At 39.4% G+C, this 24,069-nt stretch overlaps 1 protein-coding gene across 1 annotated transcript in view; it reads left to right on the top strand.

Moving 5' to 3' along the window:
- Positions 1–24,069, top strand: part of MINDY2 (MINDY lysine 48 deubiquitinase 2) — a gene marked incomplete in the record, with an annotated part of 1,894,024 nt that overhangs the window by 374,389 nt on the left and 1,495,566 nt on the right. The window contains 1 exon segment of the mRNA XM_044078895.1: positions 15,914–15,971. Coding sequence (XP_043934830.1) covers positions 15,914–15,971 — 58 coding nt within the window.

Below are 24,069 nucleotides of genomic sequence, written 5' to 3'. Positions count from 1 at the left end.
ATTGAAATGGGCCCGTATGAAGCTGGATCTGATGGACCTTTACACGCTTTAGGTATTACCATTAGCACTGCCTTCTTCCATGATGCTGGTACTTCTCCTCTTCTTAAAATACTGTTAAACAAAACCTTCCATATCTTTACAGTTTTTTCGTCCAGGCTTCCAAACTTCCACAGGAATACCATCTATTCCTGGTGACTTTTCTGTAGACTGTTTATACATCATTATTTTGTCTCATCTCCTCCTATCCTGACTGTTATTAAATGAGCCTCAACTACCTCTAACCTTGGTATATTTAATTCTTCCATAAACACATCCATTTGCACCTTTTCTTGATTTCCATATTTCTCTGCTTTATACAGACTTTTGTAGCATTTCCGAAATATTTCTGATACGTCTACAAGATTTCTTGTTACCTTCCTTGTTATAGGATCCCTAAGCTTAGCAACAGCCCTTTCTACTTTCTGTTGCCTGAGTCATCATACTAAAAGTTTTTGTGCTGTAAAGTTATTATCAAAAAATAGTTACTTAACAGCAATCTTTCTAGACTCATGCATATTATCGAGGTAATCCCTTATTGTCTGTTTAGCATTCTGTAGTTCTTCTTCTTCTGTGAGATTCCCCCTATTCTGCAATACTTTAACCTTTGTCAGCCCCTGTAAATAATTCTTATTTCTTAACCATATCTCTCTTTCTTTTATTTGCACCTTATTTTTAAACTCCAGTTTAATTTTATCCCAACTCCCTAGCTATTTTTTAAAATAAATTTCTATCTTCTCTAATAGCTCCTGAATAATTTCCACTACCTTCTTCTTTCAGCTGCTCCTGTTAGGGTTGCCACAGCGGATCATCTGTTTCCGTTTCTTCCTGTCCTCTGCATCTTGCTCTGTCACACCAACCACCTGCATGTCCTCTCTCACCACATCGATAAACCTTATCTTAGGCCTTCCTCTTTTTCTGTTACCTGGCAGCTTCATCCTTAGCATCTTTTTCCCAATATACTCTGCATCCCTCCTCAGCACATGTCCAAATCAATGTAATCTTGCCTCTCTGGCTTTGTCTTCAAACCTTCCAACCTGGGCTGACCCTCTAATATACTTATTCCTAATCCTGTCCTCCCTCATCACACCCAGTGCAAATCTTAACATCTTTAACTCTGCCATGTCCAGCTCTGACTCCTGCCTTTTTGTCAATGCCACTGTCTCCAACCCATATAACATAGCTGGTCTCACTACCCTCTTGTAGACCTTCCCCTTTCACTCTTACTGGTACTTGTCTGTCACAAATCACTCCTGACACTCTTCTCCACCCACTCCATCCTGCCTGTACTCTCTTCTTCACCTCTCTTCCACACTCACCATTACTCTGAACTGTTGATCCCAAGTATTTAAACTCATATACCTTTGCCACCTGTACTCCCTGCATCCTCACCATTCCTCTATCCACCCACTCCATCCTGCCTGTACTCTCTTCTCCACCTCTCTTCCACACTCGCCATTACTCTGAACTGTTGATCCCAAGGAATAATTTCCACTACCCATTTCTTAAATTCCTCTCTTTTCAACAGATAGGTGAGAAAGCACCAATGTCTTATTTTTATTTCATTTCCCTGTGTTTTTATTTTAGTTGTTATTGGTGCATGATCTGAGACAGTTATTGGGTGCATATCAAGACCGTCAATTAAATGCACATGGACCTGTGAAATGTAGATTCTGTCTAGCCTAGCTCAGTTTTTTGTATCTTCGGGAATAATATGTAAATTCACTCCGAACTCCTAGTATTGAAATCACATCTTCCATGCCAAACATTTTCATAAATTTCTTCAAATGTGCACCATCCTTTGTTATGCTGTCCTTTTTGGGCCCCACAGACACATCTTCACTGCTGCAAGTCAAATTCCAGTCCCCACCTATAAGTAATATTCCTTACTGAAAGCTGATTATTTCTCCCAGAATTTTCTTAAGATCTTTTATAGCAGTTTTAAGTGGAATATAAATGTAGACCAATGTAATCCTCCTCCCTTGCCAGTAGCCCCTTTGTACTATAAATCTACCATTATTATCTTTTTTTTTTATCCTCTTCTATCATTATTGGAACACCTCTTGCAATTAATATAAGTACTTCTCTTTTTCTTTGTCCCAGGTATTCCCCTGAATAACCATTCTGAAAACCTTTCTTTATTAAATTCACATGTACATTTCTTTCCAAGTATGTTTCCTGTAGCATAGTAATTTGCACTCTACATTTCTTAATATGGTTCACTATTCTTTCTTTTTTGTATTTATCTGTGAGACCATTGACATTTCAAGACATTTCAGAAAGCATCATTGTATTAAAAAAGTTATTATTCCCACATTTTAAGTACAACAGCTTTTTAGTTAAGTGTCTAGTTCCAGCTTTTGTGTTACCTGTGTATACTGTTTGGCAGGTTGAACTTTTATACAGTTGTTTCTTATCATATCCATTTGAGCCTATGCCACATCTTACAAAATGTTTTGTTTTTTTGAAAGACCTCAAACGAAAAAACAAACACCCCCCAATTCCCCTTAAAACATATTAATTTAATACTAACATACAAAACTGTGTAAATCTTCAAATATTGAAGTTTTACCCTCCTAACAGGAACAAATTTCCCAAAATGACAGCCACACTCACAGACTCGAGTAACCTAAAAGAAAGGTTATCCATACCAGGACGTGTGGTGCAGCCTGTGCTTCTACTATGTGTTGTCTGTTTTTTTTTTTCTTATCTTTTTCTTATCTTTACAGCTCTCTCAGACTGGAAAACACCTGAGTACTTTCAGAGAACATTATCTCTTAGCAAATGTCTCTTTTTTTTCTAGCCAATTTCTCTTTATCAGATTGTCTCCATGGAGATATCAGGACCAGATAAAGAGTTACTACTATGCATACATTTATTTGATAGGAAAAGGCCTTATAATATTCAATATTCTTTTTCATTTACTTGCTTTCTCTTAAAAATTGTTACTAGATCAAACTAGAGGCCTTACTCCAGTCATCCCCCATGCAAGAATGAGAAAAAGTGCTTTAATTTTTCTTTTGTCATGCTCTGTTAAACAGACTTAATTTCTTAACACTGAATAAGGAGAAGAGAGAAGAAGGGAGAAAGAAAAAAAAAACAGGAGCACCTGTTTACAATAGTATCCATATTACACTTAAAAACAACTGAGAAAACTTTACAGCATGCAAAGAAAATCAAACAGTATAAAAATAGTACTATTAAGAAAAACATTTATTTACAGTTAACCTTCTCCCTCATATTCCACTCCACTAAGTATTTTTCTGAACATTAATGACATGAAGTAAGGCATATATTTTAGAGTCCCTAAAAAGTCTAACAAAGTCCAAAACAAAGTCCAATATTCCAGATTTTCTTGTTCTGTCATATTTCACAAATATAATTATTGTTTTATAATACCACATTTGTCAATTTCCAAGTTACTGGTTTTATTCCCTTTCATCTCCATTTCCCAAATCCTGTCTCTGTTTCATTTTCAAAGTACCCTTGATTCTTCTAGCCAACTCTCATGCTCCCTTCCTTCTCTCCAGCATTTTCCACTGAAACATTGGAAAAGGTTTCACTGGCACAGTCTCTCTGTGATCTTTATTACCAGAAGAACAAGAAGCTGATTCTCCTTCTGTTTCACAGCTCACCTTTTGTTGGACAAAGTTTTGTATTTCCTCCTTAGCATGTACTTCATCAAAAAAGTATTTTATCCCTTCAGGGATATTTTGAATAGCACACCTGCTTCTTGACATTCTCTGAATAGCGGAATAAATGTACTCCTCTTCTGTTGATGTACAGTGAGTAATCATTCACCTTAAGCACTCTGGTGTCTCCAACTTTTAGTACTTTTGTCCTTCTGTCACAGTTTTATTTTTCAGAATCAACTCCTCCTGGTGGTAGCAGTACATCTTTACTATTAAAGGTCTAGTTTGCTTTTTCATGGCCAGGTTTGGAGCATACACACAATGTGCCCTTTCATTTAACAGCTCCCACTGGAAAATACCAGTCTAGTTGCTCATTTGTGCTTTCATAAAATTAATACAGTCTGTTCTTCCAGCTTCTCTGGTACAGCTGAAAATCTCAGGTTTGCCCTACATGCTCTGTCTTCTAATTCTATTATTTTTAAAACATTTGTTCTTGAACAGTCTCATAGTCAACCAGCCTTTTCATCATTTCGTCCTCTGATTTTTGCAGTTGTATCACCATGTCTGAATATCTGTTTAAAGCTTCTTCCATTTTTTCCAGCCTTTTGTTGTTTGAGTTGATATACTCCATCAGTGCTTTTTTTTATTTTAACCAGGTCTGTGTGCAGCTGTATTATGCTTTCCTTTAGGTTACTAGAAGTCATGTCTGGAGCTTGCACTACTTTTTTGCAGTCATTGTTTTTTCCTCACCTTTTGTAGCTGACTTTCCTTCAGGTCCTCTTTATTTCTTTTTTTCCTGGCATCCAGACAGTGTACTTACTAACCAGTTACTGACATTTATCCAGAAACACAAAAGTCCACTGTCCTTCTCTGCTGAGTTTCTGTTTTCACAGTGGGAGAGCTAGAATTAAGGTGTTACTCAATGTGCAGCCATCTTGGAAGTCAAAAAATGCACAATATTAGTTTTTTAAATATATATGAAGTTGTGAATATGATAGACGTTATAGTTAGACATATAAAATAATATAGAATTATAAAAATTTAATTGGTGTAAACAGAAGAATAAAATGTTGTTGTGTCTTTCGGCTTTTCCCGGTTAGGGGTCGCCACAGCGGAACTCCGGTCCGCTAATGATTGGTAGTTGATTTTTACGTGCCAAGTTACCAGCCCTGATGCACAACCTTCAACGAAGGTATGCCCATTCATGCATGTCTCCACGCAGAAGATGCTCTAGCTGAGAATCAAACCGGACAGTGTCTTACTGTGAGGCGACCACGCTACCGCAGCACCACCACCGCGGAAACAGAAGAATAAAATAATTTGCATTATTTTTCATCAGTACCTGAATAGCAACTATCTAGAAAAAACTGTTGTAAAAGCAGCAGTTGTAACAAGCATACTTTGCCATATATATATATATATATATATATATATATATATATATGTGTGTGTGTGTGTGTGTATATATATATATATATATATATATATATATATATATATTGGGTGTTCTGCAATTTGAGGTAAAGTCACTTATGGCAAATCCTGACACAGAAGACCCCCTTCTTTCTTTGTTTTCTTCATGTGGCTTTGCTTATGTTGCACACTGGTAAATGTGAGAGGAAAGCTGTTTACAGAAGCCATGGCAAACATTGCCTGTTGGGGATAAAGTGGTTTCTTCTGGGTCTAGTTTCACTGTAAGTGGTTTTCAGTGTATTGAATGTTGCCAAGTTTTAGGGGAAATGTGTATAATACATATGTACATATATACACAGATACAGACACACACACACATATTTGGGGGGGTCTGGTAAGTGATCCATAAAATATTTTGTACTTCAGGTTTAGAGATAAGTTCTGTGATGATTAGTAAAGCCAAGAAAAGTCAAAATGTGTAGGTTTTAAGATGTAATTGAAATATGAGGATATTTTTGCTAATGCTAACATTTCACCACGTATGTTGTGTAACTTTGAGGTAACCCATAAAGTAGCTGAAATTTGTAAAGCCTTGCCTCCTACAATTGTAAGAAAAGTAGCTTTGAAACATTTGTTAACAGTAGTAAAGTTGAAGGTTCTTAAGAGCTGTGGCATGAACCATTAGTCTCTTAGTTAACATTGCAATGTTTTTCAGAGGAGATCTTTACTGCAGTGCATTTAAGTCATTAAGTCTAACCACTAATGCAAGTAAAATAATCAACAGTTACTGTAATGAATATAAAAATATAAATTCAGAGCATAAAAGCAAAGCTAAAATGAGACTGGAGGCCAAATCACTTCTTATATGCAAGGCCTAGCAAGTGGGATTTGTGAGACTGTTTAAATCTGGTGAGTGTCGGGGACATTGTTAGCCAACTTATTAAAAGATTCCAAAAGTGCAACCCCCAAAATGCAAATGAACATTCCTCAGAAGACTCACAAAGAATCCCTGGAATTCTAGCTGCCCAAGGAGGAAGAGCGTGAGACACATTTGGGTCAGTACAGTTGTTCCTTAAGCTAAGAAGGATCCAGAAGGAGGATTAGGAGTATGACCTCTAAATAAAAAAAATAAGAGAGAACTTTGCACTCTAGCTGAAGAAATTTCCTTCTCCAGTTTTGACTTGTATATCTATAGTTCACTGACATTACATTTCCTGAAAATCAAGTCCCTGAGTTAAAAGACACCGGAATAGAAATTGCCAGTTTTCCATAGGAAATTACTGTTAGTGTAGTTTTTGTGTGTGCATTCCTTCATTTTGAGAGATTTCTTCCTTTTTTAATATACATTTCTTTGCCTCCCACGCATGCCAGTTGTCTGGGTTTCCCCAATTAGATGTGAGACTATTTATTCTCTAGTTTTGGGAATCTGCCCCAGTCCACAGGGTGAGAGCTGTCTGGTGGTTTGAGCCTCATTCAAGCAGCAAAGAGGGATGATTGTGTCCTTGCTGGCATTTTAGCACTAAGGAGATTTACTTATTATTACCCCATCCCCTGGAGTGGCATGTGACCCCACATCACTGCTGAAACAACATTGCCTTCCCTACACAAGTGCACACTCCCATACATTTGTACAATGAAGGCCATTGTATATCAGTGGCTTGGTGCACCACACACCTATCCCCAGGTCGCAGGCACTTCCTTCTTCCGAATGGTTGCAACAGTTTGCAGTCAGCTGTGTCCATCCTGTGTGCCAGCTGAGTCAACCCTATACTGATGTTATCAGACGGAAACAAAGTCTTTCAAACAGTTCTCATCTTGTGATCTGCACGCCAGGAATCTGTACGATAAATGGAACAAAATTATAATGATCTATGTTTTATAAAATTTAAGAAGAATGGTAACATGGGCATTAGATTCTTCACAATAGTCCATGTCGGCAAAATTACTGTAGTGGAGATTTTGTTTTTAACTATTAAGTTCAGTAAGCAATCCTAGATGCCTCAGGACCTGCCCTGCAAATGAGTGAGACTTACTGGCCAATAATCTCTTCTCCACCCCAGACAGAAGTGGGGACCACTTAGTGATGTAGTGTTGCCCCGTCGTGTAAACAGGGGGAATACACTGCTAGGCGTTCTCTGCAAAATGCACAATTACAAGTGTTTTACAAATAGTATGTGTTGGGCCGTTCACCTGCATGGAACCTATCTTGTCAGCATTACATGTGGGCAGCCGTACACCCTGGTGATGAGTTGCATATTCTTTGTTTCTCCCAGGCATGTGCTGTGATCCTTCCATATGCATTTTAGATTTCATCTCTGTTTGATTCACAAGTGAATTGTTCTGTATGCACACCAGAAAAGGGTTACTGTGTCAAACCTTTTAAACCAGCAATAGATTTTAAATTCTTAAAAGACAAGTATGTTTAAGCCCAGCAAGTTATTTTCATAGCTGTTGACCGTAGTTAAGGTCGCACACTTCTTTTTGCTTGGAAACCAGCTGTAAGGTGACTTTTCAAGTCAACGGAAAACTGAAATGCCAAATTTAAAACTTGATTTAACTTTGTTTTATACACCTTGCTAATATTTTTCCGATTATGCTAGCAATGTTATCAGTGCTGTCAAAGTTAACAAAAGAACTACATTTTACTGTTTTAAAACAAATGCCAAAGAATTTTCTTTTATGAGCTTCAGCCAGGTACAAAGAGCATACAACACCCCTGTGCTGTAATTAATCTCACTTGAGTACACGGCCTTTTAAATATTTGACATTTTATTGCAAGTTACTTTGTAATTCATCAAAGTAAATGGTTGATGGCTGGGACTGGAACTTAAATATCTCATTTGTCAGTGACAGAAAAGTATTAAATTACAACTTTACTGTTACTTAGTAAAAAGAAATTCAGGTACAAGCATGATTTTTCTTGAAAGCTTGGCATATTAATCACAACTGAAATATATTTTATACAGCTTAGCAGATTGCTGGGAGTATTGACCGCTTAATTATTGACATTTAATGTATTTATAATGTCTGTTTTATTTCAGTGTTTTACATAATTTGCATTATTGATCTGTGTTATCTTCTTGTAATGTTATTGACTACTAAGTGTCAATACTCTATTGCCTTTGTCACTTTTTGGCATGAGTCCTGACTAAAAAGGGCATCTGGACCAGTTCACTTACTGGTGAACAAACAAAAAAAAATCAAAATAAATATTTCAGCAATGGATTTATCTGGAATAACACATTTGGATTTTTTTTTCAATTTTCTGTCTTAGAGACATTTGCACAGCCCCCGCTCTAAGGAAACAAGTACAGATTTCACTTTAAAATACTGGGCAAGAAGCAACATCTAGATCAAGAGAGGTCATTGTGCCCCTCTACTCATCACTTATCAGGCCCATAATTGAGTACAATGCCCCGTTTGGGATGTACCTTACCCGACACCTTCAGCAACTGGAAAGACCCCAAAAGTATCTCACCAAGAGGATCAAGGGGCTCAAACAGATGCCCTATGCAGTTCGGCTAAAGAAACTCCAGCTCTACTCAGTTGCATACTGCCTACTCAGAGGTGATCTGTGTCTGACGTATAAAGCCATGTCCAACCCAGAATTAATGGACATGCTTCACCTCAGGAAATCCAAATCCCTTAGAGCTACACGCTCCAGGGACTTGAACCTCAGCACAGAAATAAATAGGACATGCTGGAGGGACAGATTCATATCCCAGAGGCTCCCTTCACTCTGGAACAAAATCCCAGTCCATGTTAGGCAGAGCCCCTCACTGACCCTCTTCAAGAGAAATCTTGATGAGTGGATGGGAGATCGTAAGTTTACCCCTGGGATCTGTTCTGTGTCCCTGCTTGACAGAGGTACAGTAAACTAACCTTAAAAGGGCTACCTTCTGTGACCTACTATACAGAGGCACAGTCAACTAATCTAAAAGGGGTGGCGAAAGCCAAACACACTCTGGCTAGGCTTATAAATGCCCTAGGGCAGATAGCCTAGTATCAACCTATGAACCTATGAACATATTCAAATGCTTCAAACACAAGGAACTGTTTAGACAATTAAAGCCATTGGCAGACTTCTGTTATTTTTATTTTAAGTGACTTTGTAAAAGGGATCACCGAAACATAATTTGAACTTAACCTCAGCCCATCACAAATACAATTTTTAGTCTAGCACTACTAGTGGCTACTTCCTCTTCCTTTAACCATGTTGCCAACATCTCTCTGTCTGCTTCTCAAACAATTCTGTTTTCATAGCTCAGGAATTTACATTTGAAGCATCAGCCTTTTTTAATACATTCTGCACACATTTGCACATTGACATAAAGATTTACACAAAAATGAGGCGCTTTGAACTTCAGACAATGTTAAGCATAACCATTTACTAAGAAATAGTGAGGACATTAACAGTTCCTGTTTTAGCAACAGACATTTTTTATTAGTTGGATTTTCATTTTGTATCCTGTTAGAATCCAGTTAATTCTTAGCCAAATGTCCTATTTTCTTCCAACTTTGAGTTTTTTGGGGGTATTAGTGACTTAAGAGTTTGTCTCCCCACTATCTCATTATGGTGTCCTTCCATATCACTGTTGCAGTATATTTTACATAAGGGATCGCCTACAAAGGGTTGCCCAATGTCTGGCCAGTACACCAGTGTTTTAGGAATTTATAGACATCATACATCACATGTATGCTCCTTGCACAAGGCATAGGGCATAAAGGTGACATATAGACGTACATACCTCAGAACTTTTTTGCCACCACTCCAAATGCCATCATTCATCGTTGGTCTGAAATCTCCTTCTGTGCTGGTTACCGAGCTATGTTTTAGATAAGTGCCCCATTGTTTTTTTTTCTTCTCTCCATCTATTTTTATTTTGATATGTTTACATGTCATCCAAAAAGGGAAAATGTCAGATCATCACAAGTAATCTCTCATCTATTTGGCTATTCTTACGACCATATGATATGCAGACTTCAGTTTGTCAAGTTTTTGCAACAAGACCCTACATGGTCATCTTTCCTCCTTGTCAATTTAACTAGAGAACAAATGTCAAAAACTGTTGGGCAAGGTGCTGTGGTGGAGCCTTCCCATCCAGAGGGTCAGCAGTGTGCCAAGAAAAAGTCCAAAAAACTCAGGTGTGATTCAGCTGCTTTTTGCCTCCCATTAATGTCTCTCTGAAGGCTGGTGAAAGCCCAGAGAATTGTCTGGTTCTTATTTTGTATTCCTCTGCCATGATCTTGTTGGAGGCTGGTATGGATCTGACTTCTCAGATGTCCTCAGAGGCTTTTCAAACGTCCACTTTGAATGTTGAGGGGGAAGCTCGGCTGATTATATGTGAGGGACTGAGGGAGATACTACAAATTTTAGTAAGGGAAGAGATCCCTACTATGTTGCTTGAGTGTTGGCAAGGGTCTGAACCTCCTAGGTTTTTTGGCCAGATGTCCCTCAAAAGAAAAAAACAAAAAAAGAAGAAGTATATTTCCCCTACTGCTAAAGATCCCTAACATGAAAACATTTTACTTAGGAGTTGTTTAATGCCTCAATGACCTTAAAGCCTCCTGGATGAGTTTCTGTGCCTGCTTCTCCCTGGTCATCTACATTTCTTAAGAGGCCCAGAGAACAGGAGTCCTCTTCTGAAGATTTGGATTCTGAGGAAGAGTCTTTGGCATATTCCTTTCAAATCCCTTTTCCTATGGATTATGGATCTGAGGAAGAAGATTCTATTAGTCTAGATTCTCCCTTAGAAGAACTCTGTCCTTTGGGGACACTATTTCTTGCAAGATGGAGAATTTCAAATGGGACTGTTCTCAGGGTTCAGATGTTCAAAAGAAGTATTATGAACTCCTCCATATAGACTCTGCCCTTGCTGCCCTCTTAGATACCTTTTCAGCAGCATCTGTTGTCCCTTGTTTACAGCCTTCACCCCCCAAGAAACCTGACAGATTTTCCAAGATGCCTGATGATTGTAAGTTTTTGTACAAATGTTCTTCTGCTGATCCTTCTGTAGTGTCTGCTTCTTCTGACAAACCTTCTAAACGTTTGCCTTCTACTAAACTACTTCCTTCAGATAAAGACAAAGAGAATACAGCCATGGAATGTCTAAGCAAAAAGGTCTATCCTGCTGTTACCCTGGCTTTTACAGCTAATAATTACCAGACTCATATCAGTATGTTTGAGCCCTTATTTCTCAAGCTTTTCAGGCAATTTCTGACCTCCCTGATTCAGAAGGGAAGGTCTTGGCCCTTTCTTTACTGGGTTCTTCCTCTAAAGTGGCTCACCACTGTATTAAATGTAGTTATAATGCTGATGATGCTTCCGCTGGGGATGCTGCATTTGCTTCTGTTTTAAGATGTTACTCTGCTTCGTCTTCAGCCTTTACCTGATGACATTAAGGCTAAATTTTTCTTTTTTTAGGACCCCCTCTATTTCTTTCTGTTTGCCTATATTCTGATATCAATCCTTGATAGGGAAGGCAATCTCTAACTTGCAGTCCAAATATATTCTTGGCATCTTCCCATATTATTACCTTTTCCTCTCTAATTATTTGCTCCCATATTTTTTCAAATGTTCTGAGTTTCTAATACCATGACAAGAATGGATTCCATTTCTAAGATAGGCTTAGAGTTAAAGAAAATAGTATTACGTAGAGTTAAATAAATTAGTATTACTTAGAGTTAAATAAATTAGTATTACTTAGAGTTAAAGAAATTAGTATTACTACAGTCTTTGATCTTAGGCATGAGTGCTTTTCTCAGCACCTGTAGTGCACCTAGAATAGCTTCTTTCTGCAGTTTATATGGGGTTACATGTTTTGGTAATATATTTAAATAGGACTGTAAATTATTTTTTATTTGTCCTGTTGCTCCTACTAGTGTTGGAATCGTCTGGGTATTTTTGTTATACATTGTTCTTATTTCTGCTTTCAAATTCTCATAGTTTATTACTTTGTGTCTCTCTGTATTTGAGACACTGTAATCACTTGATGTAGCAATTTCTATGATCTGTGCTACTTTTTTATTCTTTCTTGGACTAGTATAACTGATTTTCTTGCATCTCTTAACTGTTGGCATTTACTGATCCAATGTGATATAAATTTCATTATTGTCAGTATGTGGTTTGTGTTTCCAATGCTTCTCAGCTGCTGTTATGTTTATAGAATCCCCAGTGCAACAGTCTTACCACATTAATATGCCTTTCAGTCCACAGGCCCTCTGTCATGAGTACGTTGCAGGCAGCAATGAGATACGCAACTGGTTCTAGTTCTGTTTCTCCCACTTTTTGAATAGACATTGTAAACTAATGTGTACGTAGCCCACTATATTGGACCACTATTATTAGCCTTTCATCTTTCAGTTTAAATTCCCCTCTCCTTAACCATTTGCATGTCAGTCTTGGTCAATATGTGACTATTCTAAAAGCTATTCTTAGGTTCATAGGTTCATACTAGGCTATCTGCCCAAGGGCATTTATAAGCCTAGCCAGAGTGTGTTTGGCTTTTGCCACCCATTTTAAATGAATTTTGCTATGCCCTTTTTCGAGGTTAGTATACTGTGCCTCTGTCTAACAGTGACACAGAAGTGATACCTGGGGTAAACCTACGATCTCCCATCCACTCATCAAGATTCCTCTTGAAGAGAGTCAGTGAGGGACTCTGCCTAACCTGGACTGGGATTTTATTCCAGAGTGAAGGGAGCCTCTGGGTTATGAATCTGTCCCTCCAGCATGTCCTATTTATTTCAGTGCTGAGGTTCAAGTCTCTCGAGTCCGTAGCTCGATGGGATTTGGATTTTCTGAGGTGCAGCATGTCCATTAATTCCGGGTTGGACATGGCTTTATACGTCAGGCACAGATCGTCTCTGAGCAGGCGGTATGCCACTGAGTAGAGCTGGAGTTTCTTTAACTGGGCAGCATATGGCATCTGTTTGAGCCCTTTGATCCTCTTGGTGAGGTACTTTTGGGGTCTTTCCAGTTGCTGCAGGTGTCTGGTAAGGTACATCCCAAAAGGGGCATTGTACTCAATTATGGGCCTGATGAGGGATGAGTAAAGAGGCACGATGACCTCCCCTGATCTAGATGTGAATCCCTTCATGATTAGGTGGGCTATATAAAATGTTTTTCTAACCACTTTGGCCATGTGGTTTTCAAATGAGAGATTGCTATCAACTTGAGTCCCCAGGTCCCTAATTACTTCTTCCGTACTTCATGGATTACCACCTATGTGGTAATTTGTGGGCACTTTGATTTTGCCAAAGGGGATGACTATACACTTTTTGTCGTTTAGCTTGAGGCCATGGCTCTGGCACCAGTTGTCTGCTTCTATGAGGCCCTTTTGGAGGATGCTTGTGTCGGCTGGAGAGTCGATTATGGCGCCTAGTTTGCAGTCATCTGTGAACTTGGTTAGCCACAGTCCTTCCATGTTGGCCTGTACCTCCGAGAAATATATACCGAACAAGAGAAGTCCCAGGACTGAGCCTTGTGGGACGCCACTTGTAACTGGTTTGGAGTCTGACATGGCTCCAGCAATTCTAACCATGTGGGTTCTGTCCTTGAGCCAGTTTGCAACCCATCTAGTGACATAGGGGTTTATATTTAAGCTGGTGAGCTTATCTATAAAGACCGAGTGGGGTATTGTATCGAAGGCTTTTGCGAGGTCCAGGTAGGCTGTGTGGACCACCTTCCCCTTGTCAATGGCCTTGGTGACTGTTTCAAAGAAATCGACCAGGTTTAAGAGGCAGGATCTGCCCTTAACAAAGCCGAACTGGGTAGGATCCAGTGTCTGTAGGTCCCCAATATCTTTATTTATGAGGTCCATGATGATCCGTTCCATAGCTTTGCAGACCAAGCTAGTCAGGCTTATGGGGCGATAGTTTCCAGGATCTGTTGAGGCACCACCTTTGTGGAGAGGGACCACTGTTGATGTATGCCACTCTTTGGGTACATATCCTGTAGTAAGGCTGAGAATGAACAGTAGTTTTATATTTGGGTTTAGCTCTTCTTGGAGTTCATGTAGGACGCAGCCCGGGACACCGTCTGGTCCCATTGATGCTGTGTTTTTTGCTTTGGAGAGGGCGGCTCTTACCTGAGCATCTGAGATTTCAGGGGGGCAGCACTCTGCTGGGATAGATATTTGCCCTTTTGGTGGGAGTTTGTGCTGAACCTGTCAGCTAGGATGTTGGCAATGTCTGTGGGTTCAGTGTATTTTTTGTCATTTTGGACTAATTCTGAGCATATCTGGGAATTCCCACCCAGGTTCCTAACATAACTAAAGAAAGCCTTGTGATTATCCTTAGTGTCCTGTGCAATTTTTCTCTCGAAGCTGGCCTTAGACGATTTTATGAGTGCCCATAGTTTTTTGCTAATACTGATCAGAGATGCCTTCCCTTTTTGGGATTTTGCTCTAATATGTAGTAGCTTCCTCCTTCTATTGTATAGTTTGTTTATGGCTGGGGTCCACCAGACAGGATGCCTGCCTTTGGAGGATTGGGTCTTGGTTTTATGTGGGATTGCATGATCCATGCATTCCTGAAGGTGTTCATAGAATGCATTTATAAAGGATTCTGCGGTCTGGGCCATATTTTCCACAGGCCCGGGGGCTTTGAAGGATTCCACCTCGGTTTTGAGGAGTGTGAAGTTTGCTTTAGAGAAGTTTTTCACTGTGGTTTTCTGGGCTGGGGGTGGGGTCGGGATGTGAATATCCAGTGAGATTAGTTTATGGTCTGATCTTACCAGTGAGGGATACACTTCTGGTCTGGAGCATAAAGCCCCCATGTTGGTGATGATCAGGTCCAGTATGCTTTCCCCTCTTGTGGGAGTGGTAACAAGTTGTTCCATAGCATTTGAGTTTATAAATTCTAGGAACCTTGGCAGTATATCTGTGGACTTTCCATTTTCTTTCCCTTCCTTCTGGTCCTTTTCTTTATATTCTTTCTTTCTTTTGTTTTTGGCACTTGAGGTTGCTGTGTGATTGTCATCTACTTCTGGTTTTAATTTCATTCCCACTCCTTTCTGAAATGCTTTTGCTAAAGTAAGTAGAGCTGTCCATGTCATACACAGTCTATTATTCCCCTATTTAGAGCACTGTGCTATGGGTTTGTTTAACAACAGGTCATCTTTTGTTCCATATAACCCACAAATAAGGCATGGCTAGTTGTGCTGCTAGTAGGATGGAGGAAATATAAGTTTTTGAATAGAGATTATAGCTTTCAAGGAATCCCATGGAGAAAAATGAGAGTATAACCTTCACGTAAAGAGGGAGCATTTGGACTAAGATGTTGCGGGTTGTCTTTATGATCTCAAAACTAGATTGCATACTTCTAGGGAGAAGTAAAGCAAAATATGAACTCGTCAGTCATACTGACTGAATGGATGTTTGGTTTGTAACAGTACGTAAGAGGAATTTCAAAAATATAATTTCAAAAAGAATTGTATCATGTATGTTGTACTTTATGCAAGTTGTATTTGAATCATATTTATTCTTTTATTTTGTTTATATATTTCCATTTGCTAATTAGAATAATCTGACTGAACTTTATACCACTTTTTAGCAGAGTCCCAGCATGAAATGCTCCACATATAAAGATGATATAAAAAAGATAAAATAATACAAGTATTATTAACACAATTATTAATAATGTCTGCATTTCATTTTATTTGCTCCTGCTGTTCCGCTTATGCTGCAACATTGCAGTGTTACTACAGCTTCAGATTGTTGATTCTGCACATCAGAAGTGTTTCCCTGGAAATAAGTTAATAGTTTAATGTTTTGATTATGGGAAATATGTTTAGTATTGCATATTTAAAAGAATATGTTTCTGTTTTACAGGTAAAACTGCCACCTATGATGGAAATAATAACGGCTGAACAGCTGATGGAATATTTAGGTTAGTAATATTGAAAATATCTTTTTTGTTTTAAGTGATCACTGGTTTTGATTTGTTACTCTGTTCTTCTACAAATTTAGGGTTGCCACCTTTTCAAATGACATTTTTGTAGAAATGTGAGATTTTGAAGGACAAACTATACCCACAAACAGCACAAAGGAAACAGTGTCACTTTTTGCCAAAATAAAAGCTTATTCTTATAGCATTTTAGTAGCTTATATTGTTTCATATAACATTTAGGTGATTCAGATACAAAATAAATGTATTTTTCTGTACTACTTTGGAGCTTTAGCTTACAAAAGAGCATATGATGCATTTTCTACTTTCCCTTCTTTAATTGATATATTGTGTTGGGGGACGAATGCGTTTCTTTATGTCGTATGAGTATTTAACTCACTTCCACTTTTTTCGTTTGTTTGTGTGTATCACACCTGTATGAGAAAGCGGTAATACTCCAGCACCATGCACAGATCACAGACCTATGTCTGATACCATGTTTATCACTGCACTCCAGCACCATGGACAGATCACAGACCAGTGTCTAATACCATGTTTATCACTGCACTCCAGCACCATGGACAGATCACAGACCAGTGTCTGATACCATGTTTATCACTGCACTCCAGCACCATGGACAGATCACAGACCAGTGTCTGATACCATGTTTATCACTGCACTCCAGCACCATGGACAGATCACAGACCAGTGTCTGATACCATGTTTATCACTGCACTCCAGCACCATGGACAGATCACAGACCAGTGTCTGATACCATGTTTATCACTGCACTCCAGCACCATGGACAGATCACAGACCAGTGTCTGATACCATGTTTATCACTGCACTCCAGCACCATGGACAGATCACAGACCAGTGTCTGATACTGTGCTTATCACTGCTGGCTTTGATAAACTGTTACTGAAGTGGAAAGGTCTAGTTTTATAGCCTTGTATGGACCCAGGCAAATACAGCCCCTATAAGTGTAACTAGTCCCATATGCAAAACCATGGAAAGAATTATCATGGAAATGCTAAACAATGACATATGAAACTTTCAAACACTGGATTCAACTCAGTTTGGTTTTGTCAAGGGCAGGTCATGCATACTCATCCTGGTGGATTTCTTTGACAAGGTCCTCAAAACAATGGACAAGGACAGATCAGTGCATACTATCTACCCTGACCTGGCCAAAACATTTGACACAGTGCCTCACAAGGTATTGTAGACAACTCACAAAATTAGGCATAAATGCAGTCCTAAGTCACCCACTGGATAGCTGCTGACTCAACAATAGGAGCCAAGAAGTTAGAACTGGATATGAGTGCCTACATCCACAAAAAAGCCAGGCATTAGCAGAGTCCCTCAAGGCACATTGCTGAGGTTGCTTTGAAGTCAAGGCCAGCATTAAGGGCAGGCCACACATGCTTAACTTGGTAACCTCTGGCTGATCAAGTTTGCAGATGAATGCAAACTAGACACAGGCATACATTCCCCCCAAAACACCAACAAAGCACCCTCCAAGAAGTCCTGACACAGACAATAACTGGTGTCAGAGCCACAGTCTAAAACCCAATGCCAAGGAATGCATACTGATATCCTTTTGGAAGATTACTACTCTTGGAAACTATGACATTGATCATACACCCCAAATAGTAGACCCAGTGATCAGGAATATGGAAAGCATGTAGACAGCAACCTGACCTGTGACCATTATGCATTTATGGTAGTAAGGAAATCATTCTGTGTTGCATAACTTATAAGCAAGGACATGTCATCTAGGTCCAAGGATGTAATTGTTCTGCTGTACATGTCCCTCATCAGATACCCACTTTGATATGCACCTAACCAGGCAAATGCAAAAACTGGAATATCCACAGTGGTTACTCGCAAAAAGAACACAAGGCGTACATAACATATCCTACACTGACCACCTCAAAGTCCTATTCCTGTGCTCAATCTCATACAGATTGCTGAGAGTTGATCTGTTCCTGGCCTACAAAGCATCCTGGGATCCCAGTCTGATGAACCTGTTATACATCTACGAAACAAGTAGCATTAGAATTACCCTGTCCAGGAACCTAAATCTCATCTTGGAAAATAAATGTGACATGGTGAAAGGACAGGTATGTGCCTGAGAGACTACCCCTTCTCTGGAACAGGTTCCCCATTCATGTGAAGCAGAGTTCTCTCTTAACCCAATTCAAGCATGTGCTTAGACTTGTAGATGAGAAATCAGATATTTACTCCGAGTCTGCGGTAGCATTGTTACCTCACAGCAAGAGGCTCTTCCGTTCGATTCTCGGCTGGGCTTGGGAGTGCCTTCTGTGTGGAGTCTGCATGTCCTCCCCGTGGTTGGTAGCGTTCAAAAGACATGCATGCGTAAATGGGTGTGCCTTCGTTGAAGGTTGGGCGTCGAGCTGGCACCTCGGCATTTCGTAAAAATCTACTGCCAATCATTAGCGGACCGGAGTTCCGTTGTGGCAACCCCTTACTGGGAAAAGCCAAAAGACAAACAACAACAACTCCGAGTATGGCACTTATGTCTGTATTAGACATAGGTAGCCTCCAAATGTTTGACCACCCATACACAAGCCTACTTATACCCCTTAAAATAACTCTAGGCTATCAAAACTTGTCAGATACATTTGGGAAACAAAGACTCCCTGAGGTGCTTAGCCTTGTAATCACATATGAACCTTCCATTTAGGACTATTTAGGGAATTGGCTGCTTGCTGGCATATGAAGGAGATAAAGTGCACCTGGAACAGAACATTAGTAACTATTCTAATTCTTTTAATGGAGTGGAATCCTGTTGCATCCAGTAATTACTATAATGTATTTCTGTTTAATATGCTGGCATTAATGTCCCTTCCTTGCTTACCATTATCTGTACTGTAGTCCTTGTTTGATCACTTGTTTTTTGTGTCACATGAATGATTTGAACTACAGGAGGAAAGAATGGTGACCATGCTGAAGTCTTTCTTCCTGGCTGCTGTTCTGGACAGTGCAGAAGAAAGGACATCTGCAGGAAAAAAAAATATTCCCAGAACGCAGCTGATGTATGCTTTGCCTATCCTAGCTTATGCCTCCAAGAATGACCTTAAAGATCTCCACATTGTATCTAACATAATGTTTTGTTTCATTGTCTGTTCACTCCGAATGAAGCACTACTGCATCACTTTATAAAGAGCTCTCAGTTAAAGAATGGACAGACCTCTTGCCTTCTTTGCCTTTTTGGACCTAAAGTATGGGACATTCTTACTCCCAAAATCTGTAATATTTCTGTGTAAAACTCCTTTAGACACAAACTGTTGCAATAGCTTTGTAAAAGGGCCACCTGCAACTGTTTCACTCATCTGCCTGTAACTTAAAAGTCCCCTCTCACATTAGCTCCTCTACCATAAAAGTCCCCACTTAACTAGCTCTTCTGTCTTAAATGCACCCACTCACACTAGCTGCTCTACCTTAAATGTCCCCACTCACACTAGCTCCTCTACTAACACTATATTTCTTCTTCTTCCTAATAAAGCCTCAGTATAAAGCTCCTACAACATATATCTAGCTGTATTTAAATACATTTGTCTTAATTCTCTATTCACAGATCTCCCAGAATTGGACACAATTGCCATGTTACCATCTTAATGCCTGTTTTAAGGTTTTCTTCAAGCGTGCTATGGAGATGTAAAAATGTCAGATAGCTGTATTAGTTGTAACACCATCTCTGTTTGACACACTTTGCTGCAGTGATATTGAACTGTAAACACCTTCTCTTATATCTTTTTCTTGCAGTGGATAAAATTATTCCACTTGGGCTCAGTCCACTACCCCATTTTCAAAACACTAAATAAATACACAATCCATCACCCACCTTCAGGCCATGTATATTTGTCTTCCCATGAGCTCTGAATCAATCTTAGTGACTGTTATGACCATTATGACCATTAGTTACTATCTGCATGAGTTGTTTGTTATGGTAAGCAGTGCCATCTTTTGTCATTAGCACGGAGGAGACTCATTGTCACAGTGCAAGAAAATAAATGGTGGTAATATTATCCATTTTGTCTTTTCTCACAGCTTAGAAGACCAAGAACAATTGTGTTGTCTTTCCACTTGATAGTGTCAGTATTTTGTTTTGTTTTCTTTTTGTTTATTTGCTGTGTACTGTCTTCGGCAGGCAGTCAAAGCTTACTAGGTGAAACTGCTTGCTTACAGATGCAGTCAAAGAAAAGGTGCTTTGGTTTGGTTAAGTGACTTGGTTAATATTACAGAGTCTGCAGGCAAACATGAAGTCTGGGTCATCAGGATGCTTCCTTCACAGCTCATTACATTTACCTGTATGCTGTGTTATGGACTGTAATTAAGCAAACTTTCAGCATATCTAGCAGATTTCAGTGTAAGCGCACTTTATTTATCATTTGACAATGGCAGTTGCACAGCAGGTAGCACACTCACCTTTGGTGCAGAAGGCTGTGGGTTCTATTCCCACACCAGGTAGATCAGTCGCTGATACTGCAGTTCCACATAAGAAGGGTGCTGCACTCCTGATGATGCCATCTTTCAGATGAGACATTAAACCATGGCCCCATGTGCTTTTGGTAGGTCAGGTGGATGTAAAAGATCCCACGGTACCTCTTGTAAAGACTAGGGGAAGTTACCCGATGTCCTGGCCAAATTCCCCATAGTAGTATAACTACCATGTTGGGTCTCCCCTGAAAAGAGGCTAGTAACCCACTGAACAACGCATTACAAAAAAGAATGTTTACAATCAAGTATGATGCAGTGAAATAATAGATAAACAGTAAAATATCAGTAAAAAATTCTGTCAGTCGATTTTTATTTATTTGTGCAATATATACTTACATCTATTCCAAGTAAGTGCAATATTTATTTATTATATCCATAGTCAGTGTTATTTAACGCACTGAAGTGTAATTTTAGAGAAATAACTTAGCCATCTCAATCTGTAGTATGTTTTGTATTACTTTAAATAGGGTGGTTAATTTAACTCAGGGTAGAGTATTCTTTTCGTATTTGAGTGTTACTAAATGTCTCTGCTCTTTCTTGCATGTATTGGGAGTAGTACTGTATTTCTTAGTTATGTTTATTCCCCTGCTTGTATGTTTTGTTTCACTTTCCTTTATAATCTCAAGAATTGAGCTGATGCACAAAATTTCATTTAGGCTACACGTGTGTAGTTCTAAATGACAATAACGTTTACTTTGATTTTATCAGGTCTTTTAATATGTATTTATTTATTAAAATATGCTTGGCCTGCTGGGACAAATCTTTCTGTAGTTCTTCAGGTAACTTCTGGGACTCCAGTTGTATAGTTATAAAATGTGATGTTAATTCTTTAAGAAAAATCCATTTAAACGAATTTTACAGTGTGTAAGTATTACATGAATTAGAAAAGTATAGGAAGCTGGATTTATCTGCTAGCTTCCTTCACAGTGCTGCTTTAACTATTTAAGTGTGTGTATAAGCAGTGTGTGCATAGCATTCGATAATCTAGCAGCATAAGGAGTTAACTTCGCGCATGACCAGGAAAAGCGCATTGTAGCTGTTCCGGAGATGTGAGCGATTAGCTGCAGTCATCCTTGATTCGTAAAGCATTGCTGAAGTCAACCCTTGACCTTTTTCTTCACCCACTACTGGTTTCACTATTGTCTTCATCCATCATGCTGTTAAACTCTAATTTCTCTTCTCAAAGGTGTTGTAGTCATTAGCAGAACGGTGTAAAATATAACTTAGTGTGACGTTCAGAGCACATGAAAAATGGATACTGTATTACACAGTGTCAGATCCAATGATGTGGTGGAAATAGGAGGGCACACACAACTGTGGACAGTATACGGATGGTATTGATCAGTAGTTTGTATAGATAGTGACAGTTAATATCAAATGCTCTCAGGGGCAGTTATAATCAATATTGTGCTTCTGAAAAACAAGAGTTGCCCCAAGCCACTGCCTTGAAGACCCGGCCAGAAAGATTCTAGCAAAAAAGGATCGGGTTACTGATAAAGAAAATGTTGATGATAGAATAATAGATGGTAAAGGGCACTTTGCACTATTAAAGGTATTTAAACTGTTTCTGGTGTCAACTGAAAAATGTGATTTTGCATTTTATAAGACAGTGAATGTTTCCATTTCTTTGAATGAATGAATGAATGAAAGCCATCTTTCTTTAATAACTGCAACATCGATATTTGGTAGTAAATTGTGGCTAATGGTTTCTTCCCATATGGTGTTACATATCCAGACAGCTAGCCCTCAACTAGTTTTCCTCAAAGGTACTTCAAGAGCAGAAAACAGCTGCCACCTCCTCGAATCACAAACCCATGATGAGTGTTTTATAAGACCAGCAGTTCACTTGCAGGTGCTTATTTTGCTAAATCACTTGTCACCTTCACTAGTTGAAATGCATCTGGCCTGTGGTCTTGTACCTGGCACTACCATGAGGGTTTTATGATCTGGAACTGTGCATACTCTGTTTTATGTTAACCTACCATAGTTAAAATGCTTTCTCCATAACAGGCATAGACATCACTGCAGTTTGGTTTTAGATATATCATTAGAGTTTGGAGGCCTAATAGTAGCCATTTAAAATAAATGTCAGTTCTTTATGTTGTGCTGTTCTCACAGATTTTGCACCATGCAGTACTTCATCAGGAGACCGTGGAAATAAAGTACTACTTGAATAGAAAATAAAGCATGAGACCTTAAGTAGGTGGTTGATGAAGGGAAGGCAGTACAACCAGAGAAACAGAAGGGTGATATAAGAAGGATGAAAATGTACACAGCTTTTCACAGTTGTGCATTAACGCAGTTTGGAAGAGAGATCAGAATTTTCTGTTGTCATAATTTTTCAGGAGAAATAAGAGTATGTTTCATGCTGCCTTGACAAAGAGAGGTACACATGTACCCCGGGATTCATGAAGCTCGGCGCATGGCCGGCATTAGGCTTGCACCGATCGTGTGGCATGAAGATGGCGCAGTAGCGCCAAATGCATATTAATGAAGGTGCACTGCCGCCACAGCCACGTGCATAGGAAACAAGCGCGAGTGCATAGGGCGTGTCGAAGTACCGCACAGAGGCGTGGAAATGTCAGCTGTCAACGTGCAACCTAAAATGCTTGCATATAACAATTTGCATGCAATAGTAATCACATCTGTCAGTGTCCGTGGATACTGAAATGTATGCAAAGCATGCAAGACAGTTCCTGCGAACACAAAACGAAGAAGCAAACAAATGCATGGTAAGGAATAATGGGTCCCCATCCCTCGAACAAATGACATTGAAAACCGTGTGCCCGTAGTCCAACGCAGTGTAGATAGTTATACCAAGTGGAAGTGAAACACATCATGTTAGCGAGCCGCCAATAGCTACGTCCAGCCCAATGTTCAGGGTCACCAGCTGTCCCACATTGTGAGGGAGAGTACACAGCTGGGCAGATGTGTCCATAACAAAACCATGATAAATGTAAATATCTAGTGACCGTATGACAGAATTATATCCCACAATGCATGTAATTGTCACATACAATAGGTATGTCCGTATTTAACATACCATATGTGACAGGAAATAGAATAAGCATGAAAACGAAACAGAAGGAGCATATAAACTGCTACAACAATAAGGCAACATGTAGGCTTAAAGGAACAGTATTATCCGTAGCGTTGACTGTGGGTATGTGTATGTCCAGTACAATCGGATATGTGTCCGGAATATATCCCATCCTGGACATAGGAAAAGGTGGCATCCTACCAATGATCAGAGCAATCGGCCAAACTCCGCACATATGCGGTCCAAGCCATACTTGTCAGGATGTGTCACAGTTGAACGGGTATTACCTGGGTGTACCAACCTTGTCATGAAAGTTAAGTATGGGCGTGTACCTATGTGCGTGATGTATAGCATGTGGAAGGTGAAACATGCCAGGGTAGTCCACACAACCATACAGGTACCTGACATATGTAGTGTATGCAATGTGTTACCCTGACCGTGTCATGGGCCATCAACCAAAGCAGTGATGGATGGAGTGTTAGGAATATGTGTGTGGGGGGGATGGGTAATGGTATAATCCTCAAAGGCGAGACT

This window comes from Protopterus annectens, chromosome 7.part1 (genome assembly GCF_019279795.1).
Source record: "Protopterus annectens isolate FY-2018-M chromosome 7.part1, PAN1.0, whole genome shotgun sequence".
NCBI lineage: Eukaryota > Metazoa > Chordata > Ceratodontiformes > Protopteridae > Protopterus > Protopterus annectens.
This window is presented reverse-complemented; position numbering and strand designations above follow the sequence as displayed.